The sequence below is a fragment of the Anabrus simplex genome, chromosome 1 (assembly GCF_040414725.1).
Source record: "Anabrus simplex isolate iqAnaSimp1 chromosome 1, ASM4041472v1, whole genome shotgun sequence".
Lineage (NCBI taxonomy): Eukaryota > Metazoa > Arthropoda > Insecta > Orthoptera > Tettigoniidae > Anabrus > Anabrus simplex.
Genome location: NC_090265.1, coordinates 946,886,649 through 946,904,755, shown reverse-complemented (window position 1 = coordinate 946,904,755; position 18,107 = coordinate 946,886,649). Strand labels below are relative to the sequence as shown.

At 38.7% G+C, this 18,107-nt stretch overlaps 1 protein-coding gene across 1 annotated transcript; it reads right to left on the bottom strand.

Moving 5' to 3' along the window:
• Positions 1 to 5,652: 5,652 nt before the first annotated feature.
• LOC136857784 (uncharacterized) lies at positions 5,653 to 17,941 on the bottom strand. The gene is made up of 3 exons (XM_067136697.2): positions 17,286 to 17,941; positions 9,495 to 9,587; positions 5,653 to 6,363 (listed from the first exon to the last, which is right to left on the bottom strand). The coding sequence occupies exons 1-3, from the start codon at positions 17,737 to 17,739 to the stop codon at positions 6,296 to 6,298; spliced, it is 615 nt and encodes a 204-aa protein (XP_066992798.2). The 5' UTR covers positions 17,740 to 17,941; the 3' UTR covers positions 5,653 to 6,295.
• Between the last annotated feature and the right edge of the window lie 166 nt (positions 17,942 to 18,107).

The window sequence follows — 18,107 nt, the reverse complement described above, 5'->3', positions numbered from 1 at the left end:
AAGATGAAGCCAAATGTTAACCAATGAATTCATTGTCTACACAAATCTAAATGGGTCACAAAACATGTTCCAAAATTTTTTAAACCTTTATTTTACAGGAACTTTGGAATAAATATTATTATATATCCATCTTGCATTACATTAATTTTATAACAGTTTGTTACATAACTACTGTATTTCAATAGGAGTGAAAGTAACACATAGAACATTTTAACAAATAATTATAACAAAGAAGATATCGTAGCTTGATACAAGATAAATTTAACTGAACTTATTAATTACAAAATTAATTGAAATTTCAGGGTTTATTTTTCCTTTCTTTTTAAACCAGATTCCATTATTTAGTATGGTGCATAGTACATTTTGAAAGTGAAGCTAAAACTTAAACCAATGTCTACAGGCTACTTTACTAAAAGGCTGTACAAGATAATTTACACAGTCTTTATGGCAACCCTATGAAATACAACTGATATGTCATACAGAGTATCTCATGATTAAATAGGAACTACAGTGGAATGAATCAACTTTCACAAATATAAATAATTAATCATATTCCCAACAATAATCATAATGATGATAACATCACCACAAGGGGAAAATGGCAACTTCATAACTGAACTCTTGTGGTGGTGACTGAAGCCAGATTCCCCTTATCTACCTACATATCATAGTCTTATGATTTTAATACCATACCTAGAATTTATGCCTTATGATATACCCAAAAGAAAAATAAACCTAACAAAGCAGAGAAACACTTGACTACCTTAGATCAATAATAATAGCTGTGAGCTTGCATCCGGGAGATAGTAGGTTCGAATCCCACTATCGGCAGCCCTGAAGATGGCTTTCCGTGGTCTCCCATTTTCACACCAGGCAAATGCTGGGGCTGTATCTTAATTAAGGCCACGGCCGCTTCCTTCCAACTCCTAGGCCTTTCCCATCCCATCGTCGCCATAAGACCTATCTGTGTCGGTGCGACGTAAAGCCCCTAGCAAAAAAAAAAAAAAAAAAAAAAAAAAAAAAAAAAAAAAAAAAAAATCAATAATAATTTTACTTTGTATGTCATTTGAGAGATGCTTTCCTGATTGGCAGAAGATGTAAATGATGATTTAGAAGAACATTTTACTGAACAGGGAACCCATAGAGTCAGAACACCCAAATTACAAGCAGAGATTCAAAAAACAAACAAGTTGACTTTTCTGCATCTTTTTGTAATTTTCCATGCATATGGTGTAGCTGTGAAGAAATACAGTACTCCAGAACATCCATACCTCATGGTGGTTGGACTTTGTACATCCCAGATCTCACCTCGGACTGAGTTGCTCAATTAATCTTATATCCTCTCTCAGTGCAGTGACGATTATCGCCTAGTTGTACTTCCCCTTAAAACAATAATCACCACCACCACCAGCACTTCTCAGTGCAGCAAAAAGAGATCTGTGGATCAGGACAGTAGAAGCAGACCTGGACAAGAGACAGTCACAAATCATGGAGACTACTGAAATGCCTTAACAATGATCCTACGAAGAACACTGGACACACTAACATCAACACAAACCAGATTGTACATCATTTCCTCCTGAATGGGAAGGGAACCCATAAAGTCAGAACACCCAAATTACAAGCAGAATACAAGGAAGAAACTATCTTGCTTTATCCTTCCTAATGAAGGAACAAACAAGTTGACTTTTCTGCATCTTTTTGTAATTTTCCATGCATATGCTGTAGCTGTGAAGAAATACAGTACTCCAGAACATCCATACCTCGTGGTGGTTGGACTTTGTACATCCCAGATCTCACCTCGGACTTAGCTGCTCAATTAATTTTATATCCTCTCTCAGTGCAATATTAATTCTCATCGTTTATGTACTTCAGAATACATCATATAGCAAAATAACAAATTTAAATGTAAAATGATTCCTGGAAATTTTTCCCCCCCGCCCACATACACACAGGTATGTGTAGTGGACATTTTTGATTCCCCCCCGCAGTCCATGGTGTTATGGATTCTCCTCCTGGATTGATCAAGAGGGGTTAAAAAGACCACCTTTTCCTAATATTCTTTGGTATTTTTATGATTTATATTTAGAGATCTGCAATCTCTGTTTTGTGTGTTTAAATCAGTGTATTTTGTTATTCAGTTACAAACATGCCCTGATGTGCCATGGAAAAACAAATGTTCCTCTCAGGAATGTAATGAACATAAAATAGTCCCTACAAAATCGAGTATTATTTGTCACAAAGTTGTCAAATGTGAGAATGGTTAGTTTATCAACAGTGGAGTCAGTTCGCTTGCAAATCTTGTGTCTGTATATAATTTTCCATACCAAATGAGTGACATGTTTCCCCTGGGCAAATTGTTATATACGGAAGACATTCAATGGTAAGTACATTAACTCTCATCGTTTATGTACTTCAGAATACATCGTATAGCAAAATAACAAATTTAAATGTAAAATAATTCCTTCCCTTATGTTTATGTGTAATGGAAATTTGACCCCCCCCCACACACACATACACACACATGTATGTGTAGTGGACATTTTTGATTTCCCCTCCCAGTCCATGGTGTTATGGATTCTGACTTGGTCCTGAGAGGGTTAAACAATATAAAAACACCGAGTCAGTAGAGCTGGATGACATTCAATCAGAGCAGGTTAAGCATTCTGGACCAAAACGAATGGGTTCTGCTGCTCTTCAACAACTTTACACGCGGAAGTCATATACTAAAGATATAGAGAAAAAGCAGAGTAATTGCACTACTGAAACCTGGCAAGGAAGAATTTCATACCCAGAGCCCTTCTTTATCACGTCAACAAATTAGTCAAAAGAATTATTCTAAATCGTATTTTACCTGTGAGTGGCCCAAGTGGCAGATTCCCTATCTGTTGTTTTCCTAGCCTTTTCTTAAATGATTGCAAAGACATTGGAAATCAATTGAACATCTCCCTTGGTAAGTTATTCCAATCCCCAACTCCCCTTCCTATAAACAAATATTTGCCCCAATTTGTCCTCTTGAATTCCAACTTTATCAACAATATGTATGCCTAATAAATTTGTTAACACAAGATCAAGTGTCTTATTATTACAGCTAGTTAGGACATTTTTGTCCTTACGAAATATAGTATACCTATTATCAAATAGTTAAGAATCATGTGAAGCATCATTAAGCCAAGTCTCAGTCAGACATATTATATCAAAATTATTAGATAATATACTTGTATATAAAGTATGTGTTTCAGATCTTAATCCACATACGTTTTGCTAATAAATTATAAATTCATTATCTAACAAACACATTACACAATATTAAGGGTGTTCTTGAATTTGCTGATGTCTTCTTCACAGGTAATATTGACAACTGGTGAATTATCACTTTGTCTCATTCCTTGTCCAAAGATGCTTCACATTAGACGACTTACGAAGTTGACGACACTGAGCCAGAATGGAAATTCTAAGTTCCCATGGAGGGAATTAGATATTTTTCCACCAATAGAGCACATAAAAAAATCAGATAAAAAATTAGATGTATGGCTTTTCAGGCGTTTGCTCTATTAACCAGCGTTTCGTCTAGTGTCAGACCTAAGACGAAACGCTGGTTAATAGAGCAAACGCCTGAAAAGCCAAACATCTAATTTTTGATCTGATTGAGCCAGAAGCCGCTTCCTGGCAGGGCAAAGGCTTTCACTGATATAAATTGGATTGTTATAGACGAATCCCAGGTCCAAAGTTGACAGATTCCTCTTCACACGGCGTTTCCGCAGCAGTTCATCTTTATGTACTCTCCGACAGAATTTGACGATGATAGTATTAGACGACTGAGGGCCTATGCCATGCATCGCTGTCCTCTTCATTAATATTTATGCCCAGAGATCTTCCCACAGCTTCACTAATGCACTGTATTTTCATTAGCTTGTGTTGAAATGCCTTGAATCTCTATTGTATTTACCCTCGAGTACTGTTCACAGTCTTCAATGTGCTGTTTTAGCTCAAGATATTCTTTCTTGAGTTTTATGTTCTTATCCTTCTAACTCTCGATCATCCCCAGGGCCTCTTGTAACCTCATTATATTCCTATTCTGTGATACTGTGGTCCAACTTTTCACGGCACACTTCTATGGATTTACCTAGATCAAGCTCAAGTTCTTTCTGAGAATTCTTGACCAATCCAATTCCCTGCTTCGTTTCCACAAGTTCATATTTCATTTCTCCAAGAGATGTTTGTAAAGATTTCCAGGTCTTCTGCATGGTTATGATATTTGCCTGTATCACAGTTTACTAATTATCAATTTTATTGAATAAAGAGTTCTATTACTAAAACTCTCTCTTGAAGACTGGTTACTGTCCACAATGCCAGCAGTATTCCCCTCATGCCCGATTGTTGGGAGACTTACTTTTGTCAGTGCAACTGTCACATATCCAACAAGCAGCTGTACTTTCCTAAACTGTCAATGTCCTCTCTTTTTTATACATTTAGACACTTTGTATGAAATGCTTTATCACATAAACCATACGTAATCCTGTTAGTTTTGTCTGACCTACTAGATGTTTTATTTTGATAGATAATGCACATAGCCATTGTTAGATGGGGTTAATAGTCGCTGAGCTCCAAGAATACAGACTGGTGACACGAAGAGAGATGATGGAGCTTGAAATATTTTACTATTCCTTGAGACTGACAGCAACTGGTTGTATAAATACTCTTTGCACAGATTTCATAGGTGGCTACACTGGAAATATTTTAGTATTCCTTGGGACTGACTGCCACTCTTTAAGCAAACAAACAGATAGAGAGGGCGCTGCCTGCAGAACACGGCGCCTCACACAATCGTCCCTGGTTTGGTACTTATCACCTTATGCCAAACAGGTGGACGTGGCTCTTAATAAGACCTGTCGGTTGATGACAGACTGTTTAAAGTCTACTTCAGTCGACAAGCTCTATCAGCTTACTGGGATTGTACCACCACATGTTTGGAGAGAGGTGGCTGCGAACAAGGAAAGGACAAGAGTTCAACAAAAATGTGCTTATCCACAAAATGGCCATGTACTCCCAGCTCAGAGACTGAAGTCCAGGATCAGCTTTTTTACAAACATCTTGGGAACTAATCAGATTAGCTGAAAAGGTAAGATTACAACTATGGAAAACTATGTCTCCCAGCATCCCTGGACAGATGGCAGTAGCTGAATGCTTATCATCTGGCTACAAACAGAAAGGGTAGAGTGGAAATTCTTGAGTAGGTTGAGATCAAGTGTGGGCATATCCAAAGAGATCTTAGCGAGATGGGGTTACACTGATGCTGACAAGTATCAATGTGGGGAAGACCATACTCTAAAGCACACGCTTCAATGTCTGCTGTGCCTATCCTCCTGTACAGAAGACACAATGAATGCAGTTGATGTAGCCAAGTTTTGGTCTAAATATGTGTAATGTTACTCAGTGTAATTTTAACTGTATATTCTAGATGTTTCCGACATGAGAATAATAATAATAATAATAATAATAATAATAATAATAATAATAATAATAATAATAATAATAATAATAATAATAATAATAATAATAATAATAATAATAATAATAATCGTATGGCCTCAGCTACCGTGTGCAGACATTTCGATTTGACGCCATCTGGCTGTCTGCTCGTCAATATATATATATATTTGTGTGCACATGCACATAAACAAAAATTACAATAGCAGGTTTATAATAATTGTGAAAATATATCCCCACACAGATAGCTTTAAAATAGTAAAAGCAACATATGACCTACTTTATTCCCTCATATAAACCTGAAAACATCCAACCACTGCCAACAGAATCATTCATTATCATGTTCCACAACTGCTGCAAAACAAAGCTACTGACTGTCACTTGACTTAAAAATCCATGCAGTATGTAAGTCTCTCTCTCTCTCTCTCTCTCTTTGTTTTTGCTCTTTTGTTTCAAGGCAAAAACTACATCAATATGGCTAGATATTTCATTCAAATTATTTGATACTATTAACAGTTACTCCTGACAGACTGAAGCTCAGTTCTCTATGGATATAATATCAATGTTGTTCCTATCTCTTGTATCATTTTCAGAGTACTGTCTTCAACACAATTCATTTTTCTTTCAATAAGAGTACAAACACAATAAATCTCCCAGACAAAAAATTAAAAAAAAAACCTCCAAAATATAAAAGGTGTATAAAATATAGTCGACTAATGGAAATGTACAAACAAAACCAAAATGTACTCCACAGTAGTGAAATAAAACATTTCTAAACTTAAAGCTAACAATGGTCCCCAACTTCTTACACATTTGCTGGGCATAGATTAGGACAAGGTGACTGATATCTTCCAAGTTTCTTCTGCCAAATTTCTGAAACAGAAAATAACACCTAAGTAATGTATCTTAATATTATCTATTTAAGAATACACTCACAAAAAAAAAAAAAAAAAAAAAAAAAACTATGTAATTCAGACAAAATATTAATCCATTTGAAACCTGGTAAAAATAAAATATTATGACATTATAATATGGCAATGTATTTTAAATTAAACAGCCCATTTGAAAAGTTTCAGCTCAATAATTCAGAAACATTATTGATCATGCCAAACACAACAGTCCACCAACTCGAATTTGGAAACGTAGAAACCTGGAGCTCTGCACCGTTTCATATGCAGTCCATTTGTCCACGTATTCAACACATTTCCATTGCCTCACGTATGACCACTTCTAGCCACAATTACAGCTGTGATTCGATCAGGCACACTCAGGATGCAATCTCGAATGTTCTCTTGTGGTATGAGCTGCCATTCTGCCTGAAGCGCAGCCCGAAGTTGAACCAGTGTGTCAGGGGAACAACGCCTAGCACATCTCCCAAGCATATCCCAGACATGCTCTAACGGGTTTAGGATGGGACTATGCGCAGGTCACACCATGCACTCAATTTTGTCATGCATCAGGACAAAGTTCCTGCTGATGACAGATGCAAAAGGCACCATGTGATCCACTAAAATCTCCTCGATGAATCGGTGGGCTGCCAGACTTTCATTCTCAACGAACACAAACTCCAGGCAGGCATCAGTGGCACTCCCAGCTCAGACCATCACAGAGTCTCCATTGAACGGTGTCCTTGCAGAGAAAGTACAGAGTGAATAACATTCCCCAGACCTTCTCCATACTCACTCTCTTCCATTCGGTGCCCTCAAATAGAAGATTCATCCGTGAACAGCACTGAACTCCACTGCTCCACAGTCCAGTTTCGATGGACGCTGGCAAATTGCATCCAAGAGGCACGGTGCACACATATAAGCAGAGGTCCTGTGGCAGGCCGCTTCATACAACCTCCTTCTTACTTTCCGTTCGCTGATGTTCGTACCCCATACTTGCTGCAAACGATTTCTGGCCTTCACAGCTGTTGTGTATCTATCACAAAGAACTGCATCAAAAGAAAGTGATCATCACACTCAGTAGTGTTTCTCCTACAACCAGAACTAGGTCTCCTGGTGTAGATATTGTCCTCTCTATACCTTTTAAAATTTCTGTACAAGTTGGAACAAGACGTACCTATAACATCTGTTACGTAGAGTATACTGTGCCCATCCTCCACCCTTGCTGCGTTTTCAGGTGAAAGAGCCATTATGACCTGACTTAGAAGCGAGACTAACCATTTAGACAAGCCATAATGTCCACAAAAATATGTGGCATGAGAATTCACAGCAATAAACAGCTGTTTGTGGTTATTCTTGCCTGGGGAAACTGCCATAATGTTGTTGTGATTGTCATGATCAATAATGTTTCCCAGTTATTATGTTGAATCTTCTGAAGTAGGCTAATTAACCCGGCATTACTCGCTAGGTCTTTACATGAGCCATTACTCGCTAGTGAGCGCAGTTCTGCCCTTTATGTTTACAAGCCATAATATGCCCATATAAAGATGGAGGTATTTTTAATACGTCAAACTGAGAGTTATTTACAAACATGAGTGAGTAGAGTGGATGCGCATGAACGCGTTACGGCAATGGAGTCCAGTTCTGCACTCAGGAGACACGTGGGTTCGAACCCCACTGTCAGCTGTCCTGAGGATGGTTTTCTATGGTTTCCCGTTTACACTTCCAGGCAAAAGCTGGATCAGTTCCTATTCATATGCCACAGCTGATTCCTTCCACCTTCTTACCCAATTTCATTCACTGTCATTCATTTCATCTTCATTAACTCCTCAACTGAGGTTGGCAAGAGGAAGGGCATCCGGCCTTAAAACATGCAAAATAATTTCATCTCACATCATCCCCGACCCCATATCAAGAAACGGGACTAAGGGGTAGACAAACTATTTAGGAACACTAATGCATAAATTTTTTTAAAAATTTATTTTTGTTATTGGCTTTACGTCGCGCTATCACAGATAGGTCTTATGGTGACGATGGGGTAGGAAAGGCCTAGGAGTGGGAAGGAAGCGGCCGTGGCCTTAATTAAGGTACAGCCTTAATGGGAAACCACGGAAAACCATCTTCAGGGCTGCCGACAGTTGGGCTCGAACCCACTATCTCCCGGATGCAAGCTCACAGCTGCGCGCCCCTAACCGCATGACCAATGCTTAAATTAAAACAAATAGTTAGGAACACCAATACTTAAATTTAAACACATTTGAGATAGGAGGAGTATGCTCAGTATGAGCTAAATAATGCTCACATATAGTCCAGCATAACAGGAAACAAACATTATACACATTCAGTCATCACTTCTGTTCCTTTCAACATCTTTCCTGGAACACTGCTTTCGGGTTCGAACATTCATAGCGGAAGCCTCGAGGCTCCACTTGGCAATTCCATCCTTTCCTAAAACACTTTTGTAAACCTTATCTGTTTCATTACCATCACTTTCAGTGTTCAAGTACACTCCCTCCATCGTTTCATCCAACCATGAAACTTGTGTAAATTCACCAACAACAGTCAAAATATAAAAATTTCACATTAAGCATAAGACAAACCCTGACTTATTACAAAGCACCAAATTGAGTAACACTGTTACTCGCTACTGAGCGCAATACTCACAAACATGTACCGTTGTGCCTAATAATGTATTAAGGGTCTCCGTTTTCAAAGATAATAGAAATCACTTTAAAGATAAAAATTTAATTGTTCCGTATTGAAGAGTATCACAGTTAAAATTGAAATAATATAATAATATAATATAATATTCAACCTATTGAATAGGCTGAACCTCTTTATTTATTATTTATTTTAACCTCACCTTCCTAACAATCTGTTTGAAAGGTATATGGAGTTTCAAAAGTAGAGGTGTTATAATTTTCCGCGCTCACCATGAGAGTAACCGCAGGTTAATGTGTGATACATAGCCACAATGTCATACCATCTAATTTAGACAAGATTTCAAATGGACTAACATTAAATTTTGTCTGAAATACGCAGTATTTTGCACTTTTTTGCGGTGAATATATTTTCCTAATCTTTCATATTCATTATCCTAAAATGTATGCTAGTTACCATCTAATCGGTGGACAGGGAATATCTGAGCCCACTCATCAGACCCATCACAACAGTCACAGATGCCATCATTAACTCGATTTGATGGGAGAACTGAAACAGAACACAAAGCTATCATTTATGTTGATCAAATCTGACAATTACTACAAAAGTATTAAAGTACAAAATTAGATTCAAGTCATCTTCCTAGCATTTTTCCTGTGACAGTGCAGGGTCTGCTAGTTTGCATGCCATTATCCATTTGGTCCCATTAAGGGCATCATCAGGTCTGGCATCCGCGACCTGTACGCCTTCCTTCAGACAATCAAGCCAACGTTTCTTGGGACGGTCGAGTGATTAATTTCCTCCTTGGTTGTACCGGACAGCTGTCTCAGTAATTAATCAATCATCTCTTCTCATGAAATCACCAGACCGTCTGAGGCAAACTTCTTGCATCTTGTCCAAAACTGTTGCAACTCCTATCCGTTGTCTCGTATGGTCGTTTCAAGTAAAAGGTTTAAAATCAAGAATTCCTAGGTGTTGGGAAACTGAAGAAAAAGATAAGGAAAAAAAACCAACCACCACCTATTTAAATATACAACACGCATTTCAGGAAAGAATCAAGTGGCCTACTGAAAGATCTTTCAGTTTAATACAGATTGGCCCTATTCCTAAGTATTTTAACCAAACAACTATATATTTCAAAACACTCAGAAGTGTTAGAATACAGAGACTACTACTCTGTTCTGCCATTTACTAAATTAACACAAATTAAACTAGACAGCTTTTGAAAAATCTGTAACACTTGACAAACCCAAGAAAGATACGGTATTCAAATTTAAAAACTCAAAATACTTTTCAACACAATTGGCAATAATTATTTTATATAAATATATATACCGTATTTATAATATTATAAACCAATAATAATAATGTTATGTGCTTTACATCCCACTAACTACTTTTACGGTTTTCGGAAATGCCGAGGTGCTGAAATATAGTCCCGCAGGAATTCTTTCATGCGCCAGTAAATCTACCGACATGTGGCCGACGTATTTGAGCACCTTCAAATACTACCGGACTGAGCCAGAATCGAACCTGCCAAATTAGGGTCAGAAGGCCAGTGCCACAACCACTCAGCCTGGCCATTATAAACCAGAACAATCAGAACTGATGAACATTTGTACTCATGACGATGCCTTAAATTCTCATTTCTGAATAATGCTAATGAAGTTCAAGAAAGACACATGATACATGACTGCAGTGCAGTATTTTACAGCTTCTCACAGCCACTGAAAATATGAAGCCTCTTGGAAAGCCAATTCTAACTATGGTACTGGAAACCTGAATTAGATGTCCAGTCCAGCACAATTAGAAATAACAGCATATCAAGAAAGTTGCATTGACGGTCTGCCGTGGAGGAATGTAATGCATTAGGATAATACCATCACAGTCGTACACGAGGATCACCATACCCTTTCTGTAACTCTGAACCTGATAAGTACACCGCAGCTTCATAGTCGGCTGGTACACTACACAAGTAGCCAGATTGAGTGAAACATTCCAGCAATGAAGTGCAATTGTCATCATCATCATCATCATCATCATCAATGTCCCACTCCATTCACCCGGATATGGTTAACAAGCCTCCTCCACTCCTTTCTGTCCTTCCACTTTTCCTGCTCCATTACTTCTGCCACATCCAATCCAGCTTCTCTAATGTTCTTCCAAATCTGATCCATCCACCTTCTTCTCGGACTTTCAACCGGTCTCTTTCCCTTAACTTCTCTTTCCAATTTTTACATGTCCGAACCATCTCAGTCTTGTTTTCTGTATGTTCTGTACTAACGGTTCTATATTTAGCTCTTTTCTGATTTTAATATTTTGAATTCTATCACTTCTTGTCTTTTTTAACCAATGTTCTCAAAAATTTTATTTCTACTGCTTGGATCTTACTATCTTGTCTCTTATTAGTTACCAATGTTTCTAGCCCATATGTTACAATTGGTATGAAATACTGTTTATATATGAAGGTTGGAACTTAAATAGTGGCAACTATTTATTTACAACAGATACAAAAGAGTTACATGTTAGACACCTTTACTGTCCTCCAATGTAGTCACCAGTGATGTGGAAGTCGTAGTATACCTTTAGCAAAGCCTGTTCTGTTGATGGTGCAAATGGAGCAGTCTACTGCCTGTCGAATCTCTGCAACAGTTCTGAAGCGAATGCCACTTATAAATAATGATGCCACGAAGTGGTTCCTTCATCTTCGGAATCAAATTGAAGTCACAAGGACTTAAGTTCCGGGAGTATGGTGGATGGTACAGTACTTCCCAGTCCCATTGACCAAACAAATCAGCCACAGTTTGCGCTGTATGCGCCCGAGCATTGCCGTGCAAAATGATGGATGGATTCTGCAGAAAGTGTTGCCGCTTCTTTTTCAAAGCTGGTCGCAAGTGGTGCTTCAAAAACAAACAGTAATACTGTGCATTGACGGTCTGCCGTGGAGGAATGTAATGCATTAGTATAATACCATCACAGTCGTACACGAGGATCACCATAACTTTCACCGTACTGGGGCTCTGACGAACTTTCGACTTTTGTGGTGACCATAATGACTCCATTCGTTTCAGGTTTTGCTCTACAATTTGGCCCATGTCTCATCCAGTGTTATGATATGGCGTAAGAAAGTCTCTCCTTCACGTCCATAGCGCTCCAAGTGCGTCCTAGCAGCGTCATAACGCAACCGTTTGTGCATTTTCGTCAAATCATGCGGAACCCATCGTGATGCAATTTTTCGCATGCTCAGGCGTTCCTTCAGGATGTGAAGCACAGTCGTACGCGCTACCCCCGTTTCTTGGGCGAGCTCACGAATCGTCTGGTTTTGATCACTGTCCAGTAACGTGGCAACTTCTTCTTCACTGACACTCGTAGGACGAACTGCCCGATAAATGTCCGCCACAGTTTGCTGACCATCGTTGAAGGCTTTTAACCAACGTGCCACTGTTCTGTAAGGCAATGCAGATTCCCCGCAAGCCTTTTGAAGAACTTGATGACACTGTCGTGCTGTACAACCTCTGGCACATTCAATCTTGATCCAACTCCGTTGTTCCAGTTTGGAAAACATAGTGACAACGTTACGTTAGACCGCTAACTCACAAGTGACTGTGTTTCTCTCGCTTGTGCGCACGCAGGTGATGTGGGAAAGACGAGTCCATTTGCACTGAGGTAAGGTAAGTATGTAACCAACGTGTGCTATCAGCGACAATATTAGATTCCGTTCCATAGTGTCTCCACAGCAGTGTTGCCACTATGTAAGTTCCAACCCTCGTAATGTTAATTTTGTTCTCTTGGGTACTTTGTCATCCCTTAAAAGCTCTCTGACTTGATAGCATGTACCTTTACTTAGTCTGTAATTAATTTCAGGGTTAATTTCATTACTTCCATTAATAATGCTACCCAGATATGTAAACTGTTCTACATTCTCTAACCATTCTCCGTCTATGTTCACTTGGATTCTCCTTTTCTCTTTTCCACAGTGCATGCCTACAGTTTTCTTTTTACCAACTACCATTCCAAACTCCTTCATATTTTCATTCCAAACGTCCAGTCTCCTTTGTACTTCCTTTTCTTCCGTTCCCCAAATCACCACAGCATCTGCAAATACCAAAGCATTCACTTCATCACTACTGATACTCTGTTTTACACGTTTTATGATTTCATCCATCAATATAATAAACAATAATAGTGACAGTGGACTTCCTTGCTTGAGACCTTTTTTTGTATAAAATGTTTCAGTCTCAGCACTCCCCACTTGTACACTGCTTTAACTCTCATAATAAAACATTTTAAATGTTAATGATTTTGGTACATTCCTTTTCAGTAGGCATTCACATTCAGTCATGTTTTCTCTTAACTGTATCATAAGCTTTTTCCAAATCCAAAAATGATTTTCTTGTTCCTTTCCAGATGTTTTTCCATTATCGTTTACACTGTAAATATCAAGTATATTGTTGATCTATTCGGTCTAAAGCCATATTGTTCTTCCTCTAACTGTGTTTCTATTACATCCCTCAGTCTTTTGTCTATGACTTTCTCCATTATTTTTAGCCCATGTGATAATAGGGTTATACCTCTTTAATTTTCACATTTCTTCCTATTTCCTTTTTTGCTCAATGGTACAATGCTTCCTTGTTGCCAATCTTCAAGTATCCTTTCATCCTTCCATATGGCATTGAGGGCTTGGTATAGCCACTGTAGTCCAATGCTTCCTGCTACCTTAATCATATCAGCATTGAATTTGTCTTTTCCACTTGCTTTACCTTTGGTCATTGCTTTCAAGTTCCTACCATGTTATCAGGATCTCTTCTTTTTCTCCATCTATTATTTCCATTTTCTTATCTCCTTCTTCCTCCAAGCAGTCATCCTCATTATAAAGTTTCTCAAAATACTTTGCCATCACCTTCTGAAGACCCAACTGTATCGGCTGATCTTTTGGCTATTCCTCTTTACTGTCAGGTTATTTCTGATACAAAAGTCCAACAGTTTCTCTCCATCTTCATTTCTATCGCCATACCCATGTGGGCCCAAAACACTCTCTATCCCATTCTATCAGTTCCCACATGAGCATTCAGATCTCCCATTATCATGATCCCATCTCCAACAATATGAGTTTCCAGTTCATTGAGGAACTCTTCGTTTTTCTTCCATGCTACATCCTGTCTGTGAAGCATACACCTGTACTATCTTCAGTAGTTCCATGTTAACATGTATGTGCATTATTATAATTCTTTCATTTACATACTCAACTTCAGCTATTGGTTCAACATCCTGATTCACTACAAATCCCACTCCATTTCTTTTCTCTTTACTGTTACCCATCCAGTACGAGGTGTACCCCTTTCTTAGTTTCTTCATTCCTTTCCCTTTCACTTCACTTAATCCCAGGATGTCGAGTTTTCGTCTCTCCATTAGGTCAATCAATTCATTTTCCTTCCCATTCATTGTTAAAATATTTATTGTTTCAAATCGGGTTTTGTTCTCTGACCTAACACTTTCACGAACATCAGGATTACCATCATACTGTGCAACTGTAGGCAGAGAATTGTCAATTCCATTTCCATTTTTAAACTTCCATCCGAGGCTTGTATTATAGTTGAAAGCAAGTAAAAATTTACTCATCTGCTGACCTGCTAAGCCTAACACATCTGAGGATTTTCTTTCGGGGTTTACTCCCTTAGCCTTTGAAGATCCCTCTTCTCCACAAGGCAGTGGTTTCCTCTTCTAATTTTTCCCAGAGAGGATGGGTTGGCTCATCCACCATCTTCGCCATTCCGAAGGTCTCCTTCTCTGTCTAAGATGCTGTTAAGGTCTTCACCTGTAACCCTGGGCATGGGTTCCATGTTATACCCCGCGAGACTGGGTCCCTGCCTGAACTTAGCTCTCCTTCACACCGGCCTACTGATGTGGAGGATACCCACCCCTACAACGTGGATGCGCCAGACAAGAATTACTCAAGTGAAGGATAGGGAAGATGACCCTATCTCCCTTGCGCTGGGTTAATGGTTATGTATGATGCCACAACCAGTGCCATTATAATAACTTTTAACAGGGTTGAGGGTTATATTTCTCTTACTGAATTATTATGAAGGGGTAGGCTGTGTGCCGGTGCTAGGTTTCACCCTCTCCCTCCTACTCTCATATACCACCTCATTCATTTCATCTCATTAACTCGTATGATGAGGTTGAGGTCAGGAAGGGCATCCAGTCATAAAATCCCACCACGACAGATACATCTAACCTCATACCCGTAGAGAAACAGGACAAGGGTAGGACAAACAGAAGAGTGCGACAAGCTTCGGCAGCTGGCACAATTCCTATCCTCACCGCTACTCAAGAGAAGTCGCAGTAGCTTGCAGGTATGGCACAAGTAACAGATATTTTACTACACTAAGCTACAAATATTAGTTCTGATAAACAGTGCGTGCTCTCTGAAAGAGATGCGCGTTCATTATTAAGCTGTTCATTATGCAGGACTTAAAATAAATGTGTAATTAAAGCGCAATTGCACTACCAATTTGAAACTTCACAGCAGCACCTTAGTTCACAAGAATCACCGCTGACATAACCAATGTTCATTGTAAGACTTTGAGACTGGCGCATGCACAGCAGCTACGCTTACCCTCCGCAGCCATTACCCCGCATGCGCGCGACTTCTCGTCAGATGACAACAGTAGATGGGGGTTCATTCATTTCATCCCTGACCTGGTTGAATGACTGGATCAAACAGACTGGATTTTCAATAATTTACCAAGGGAGATATTTGATAAATTCCCGACTTTTTTGAAGTAATTTAAGAAAATACTATGTAAACAACTGATAAGAATCTGCCACCTGGGCGGCAGCCTGAAATGCAGATCAGTGGTAGATGACAAGAATAATTTCCTTTTGCATGATGTACTGGTATATTTGTAATTGAGTAAACACATATCAATATCCTTGCCCGGTAACCATCCTCTCTTGTTGTTGTTTCAGGCATAAGTCCTTACACTGCTTTGATGCAGCTTTCCATGCCACCCTATCCTGTACTAACCTCTTCATTTCTATGTAACTACTACATCTGCTCTAATCGGCTTGTATAATCATACCTTGGTCTACCCTTACCATTCTTACCTACTGCACTTCCCTCAAAAACCAACTGAAGAAGTCCTGAGTGTCTAAAGATGTGTCCCATCATTCTACCTCTTCTTGTCAAATTTAGCCAAATTGATCTCCTCTCACCATCTTTCTACAAAACAATGACTACAGCAGAAATCAGGCAACAGAAATGAGATTCATTACAACTATGAATCAAACTACTCGAAAGGATAACATATTTTTTTTTTGCTAGTTCCTTTACGTCGCACCGACACAGATAGGTCTTATGGCGACGATGGGACAGGGAAGGGCTAGGAGTGGGAAGGAAGCGGCCGTGGCCTTAATTAAGGTACAGCCCCAGCATTTGCCTGGTGTGAAAATGGGAAACCACGGAAAACCATTTTCAGGGCTGCCGACAGTGGGGTTCGAACCTACTATCTGCCGAATACTGGCCGCACTTAAGCGACTGCAGCTATCGAGCTCGGTAAGGATAAAATAAGGAATGAAGTAAACAGGAAGGTAGTTGACACTGAGGTCACTAAAAAAGCGCAGACTTCAATGGTATGGGCACATTGTGAGAATGAAGAGAGAGAGAGATCTGTCAGAAAATACTCTGAACTTACTGTCCAAGGTAAAAAGACTGAGGGGAAGGCCAAGGAAATGCTGGATACACACAGTGAAATCAGATTTGGAGAAGAGAGGTCTCAAACGTGAAAATGTCCTGGAACAGAAAACTTATGCAAACAGGAAGAGATGGTGAGTGCTTGTACACCTTACCCAAGAAACTGGGAGTTGGAAAATGATCATGATGGTGTTTATGATTTACTGTGTCTTAGTTTTCACTGTTGCCTAGCTCTTCAGTCACTATTGCTTAGGTTTCTTTGTGGATTGGCATTGTTAACTCACTCTTGCCTATTTCTGCACCTCGTTGCAAAAGGAAGTCAATCTAGTAAATACCTCAACCTCTTTATATCAATAATATCAATGAAGGTTGTTCCTGATGTTTGTATTTCTAACCCTATCCAATCGCCAATAACCAATTTTTATTGCTGAAAGTCTCTTTTCCAGTACAATATGTTCAATTAACATAATAGGCCTATGTTTAAGGTCATTAACAATGTAAAGAAGGCAATAATAAAAGTAATATCCTCTTCACAGGAACAATGCACTCACCTGTTATCCGAGATTGTTGTGTTTCACAATGGAATTTTCCATTATGACATGCATTTGTTCCAGGTTCATCACTTCCATCAGAAATGCAGTCACAGTAATCATCGTTAATACGATCATAATCAATCTCTTCTTTTGTATCAAAACAAACAAATTTACCTCTGAAATTTGGTTTGTACTTGTAACCATCACTAAGTTTTATACCTCTTATATTTACAAAGATATCTTCGTTCTTCCCTTCAGCCTTTGATAGTCCTTCCCTTTTGAAAGAAGTTTTATTGGTATTACTTCGCCCATTTTTAACGAACTCATACATAACTGCATCTGACAGTAGTTTTACAAATAGTATCTGATAGCAAATGAAGAATATACCAACAAAAATAACGCTAAATATTGCTAATTTAAACTTCTTTCTGGAGAACAACTTCTGCCAATACCCAGAAACATTCTTCTTCATTATCCGAAGGGCTTACGTCCCATTTATCTAGCATTAAATGTTATATTTCTAAACTATGATTACTCGTTCTAAAATACTTGTCTATCAAATTATAAGGCTGCACTGAAATGAAGACCTGACAACGAAGAACTACTTTGTCAGAACCAAAATAATTCTGAGGACGAGGTACAAGCGCCCCACATGTCAAAGTGCACACGCATTACATTTTATCTCTACGCACATGTTTACACTTCCATGTTGGAATTTATAATATTTATCCAAGTTAGCCAATATACAGGCATTTCATGCGTCGAGATTATTATAGTTTATTGCCGAAAATAGGGCATTTATTACCTCTCCTAAATTGTTTCAAAATAATGAATGTTCTG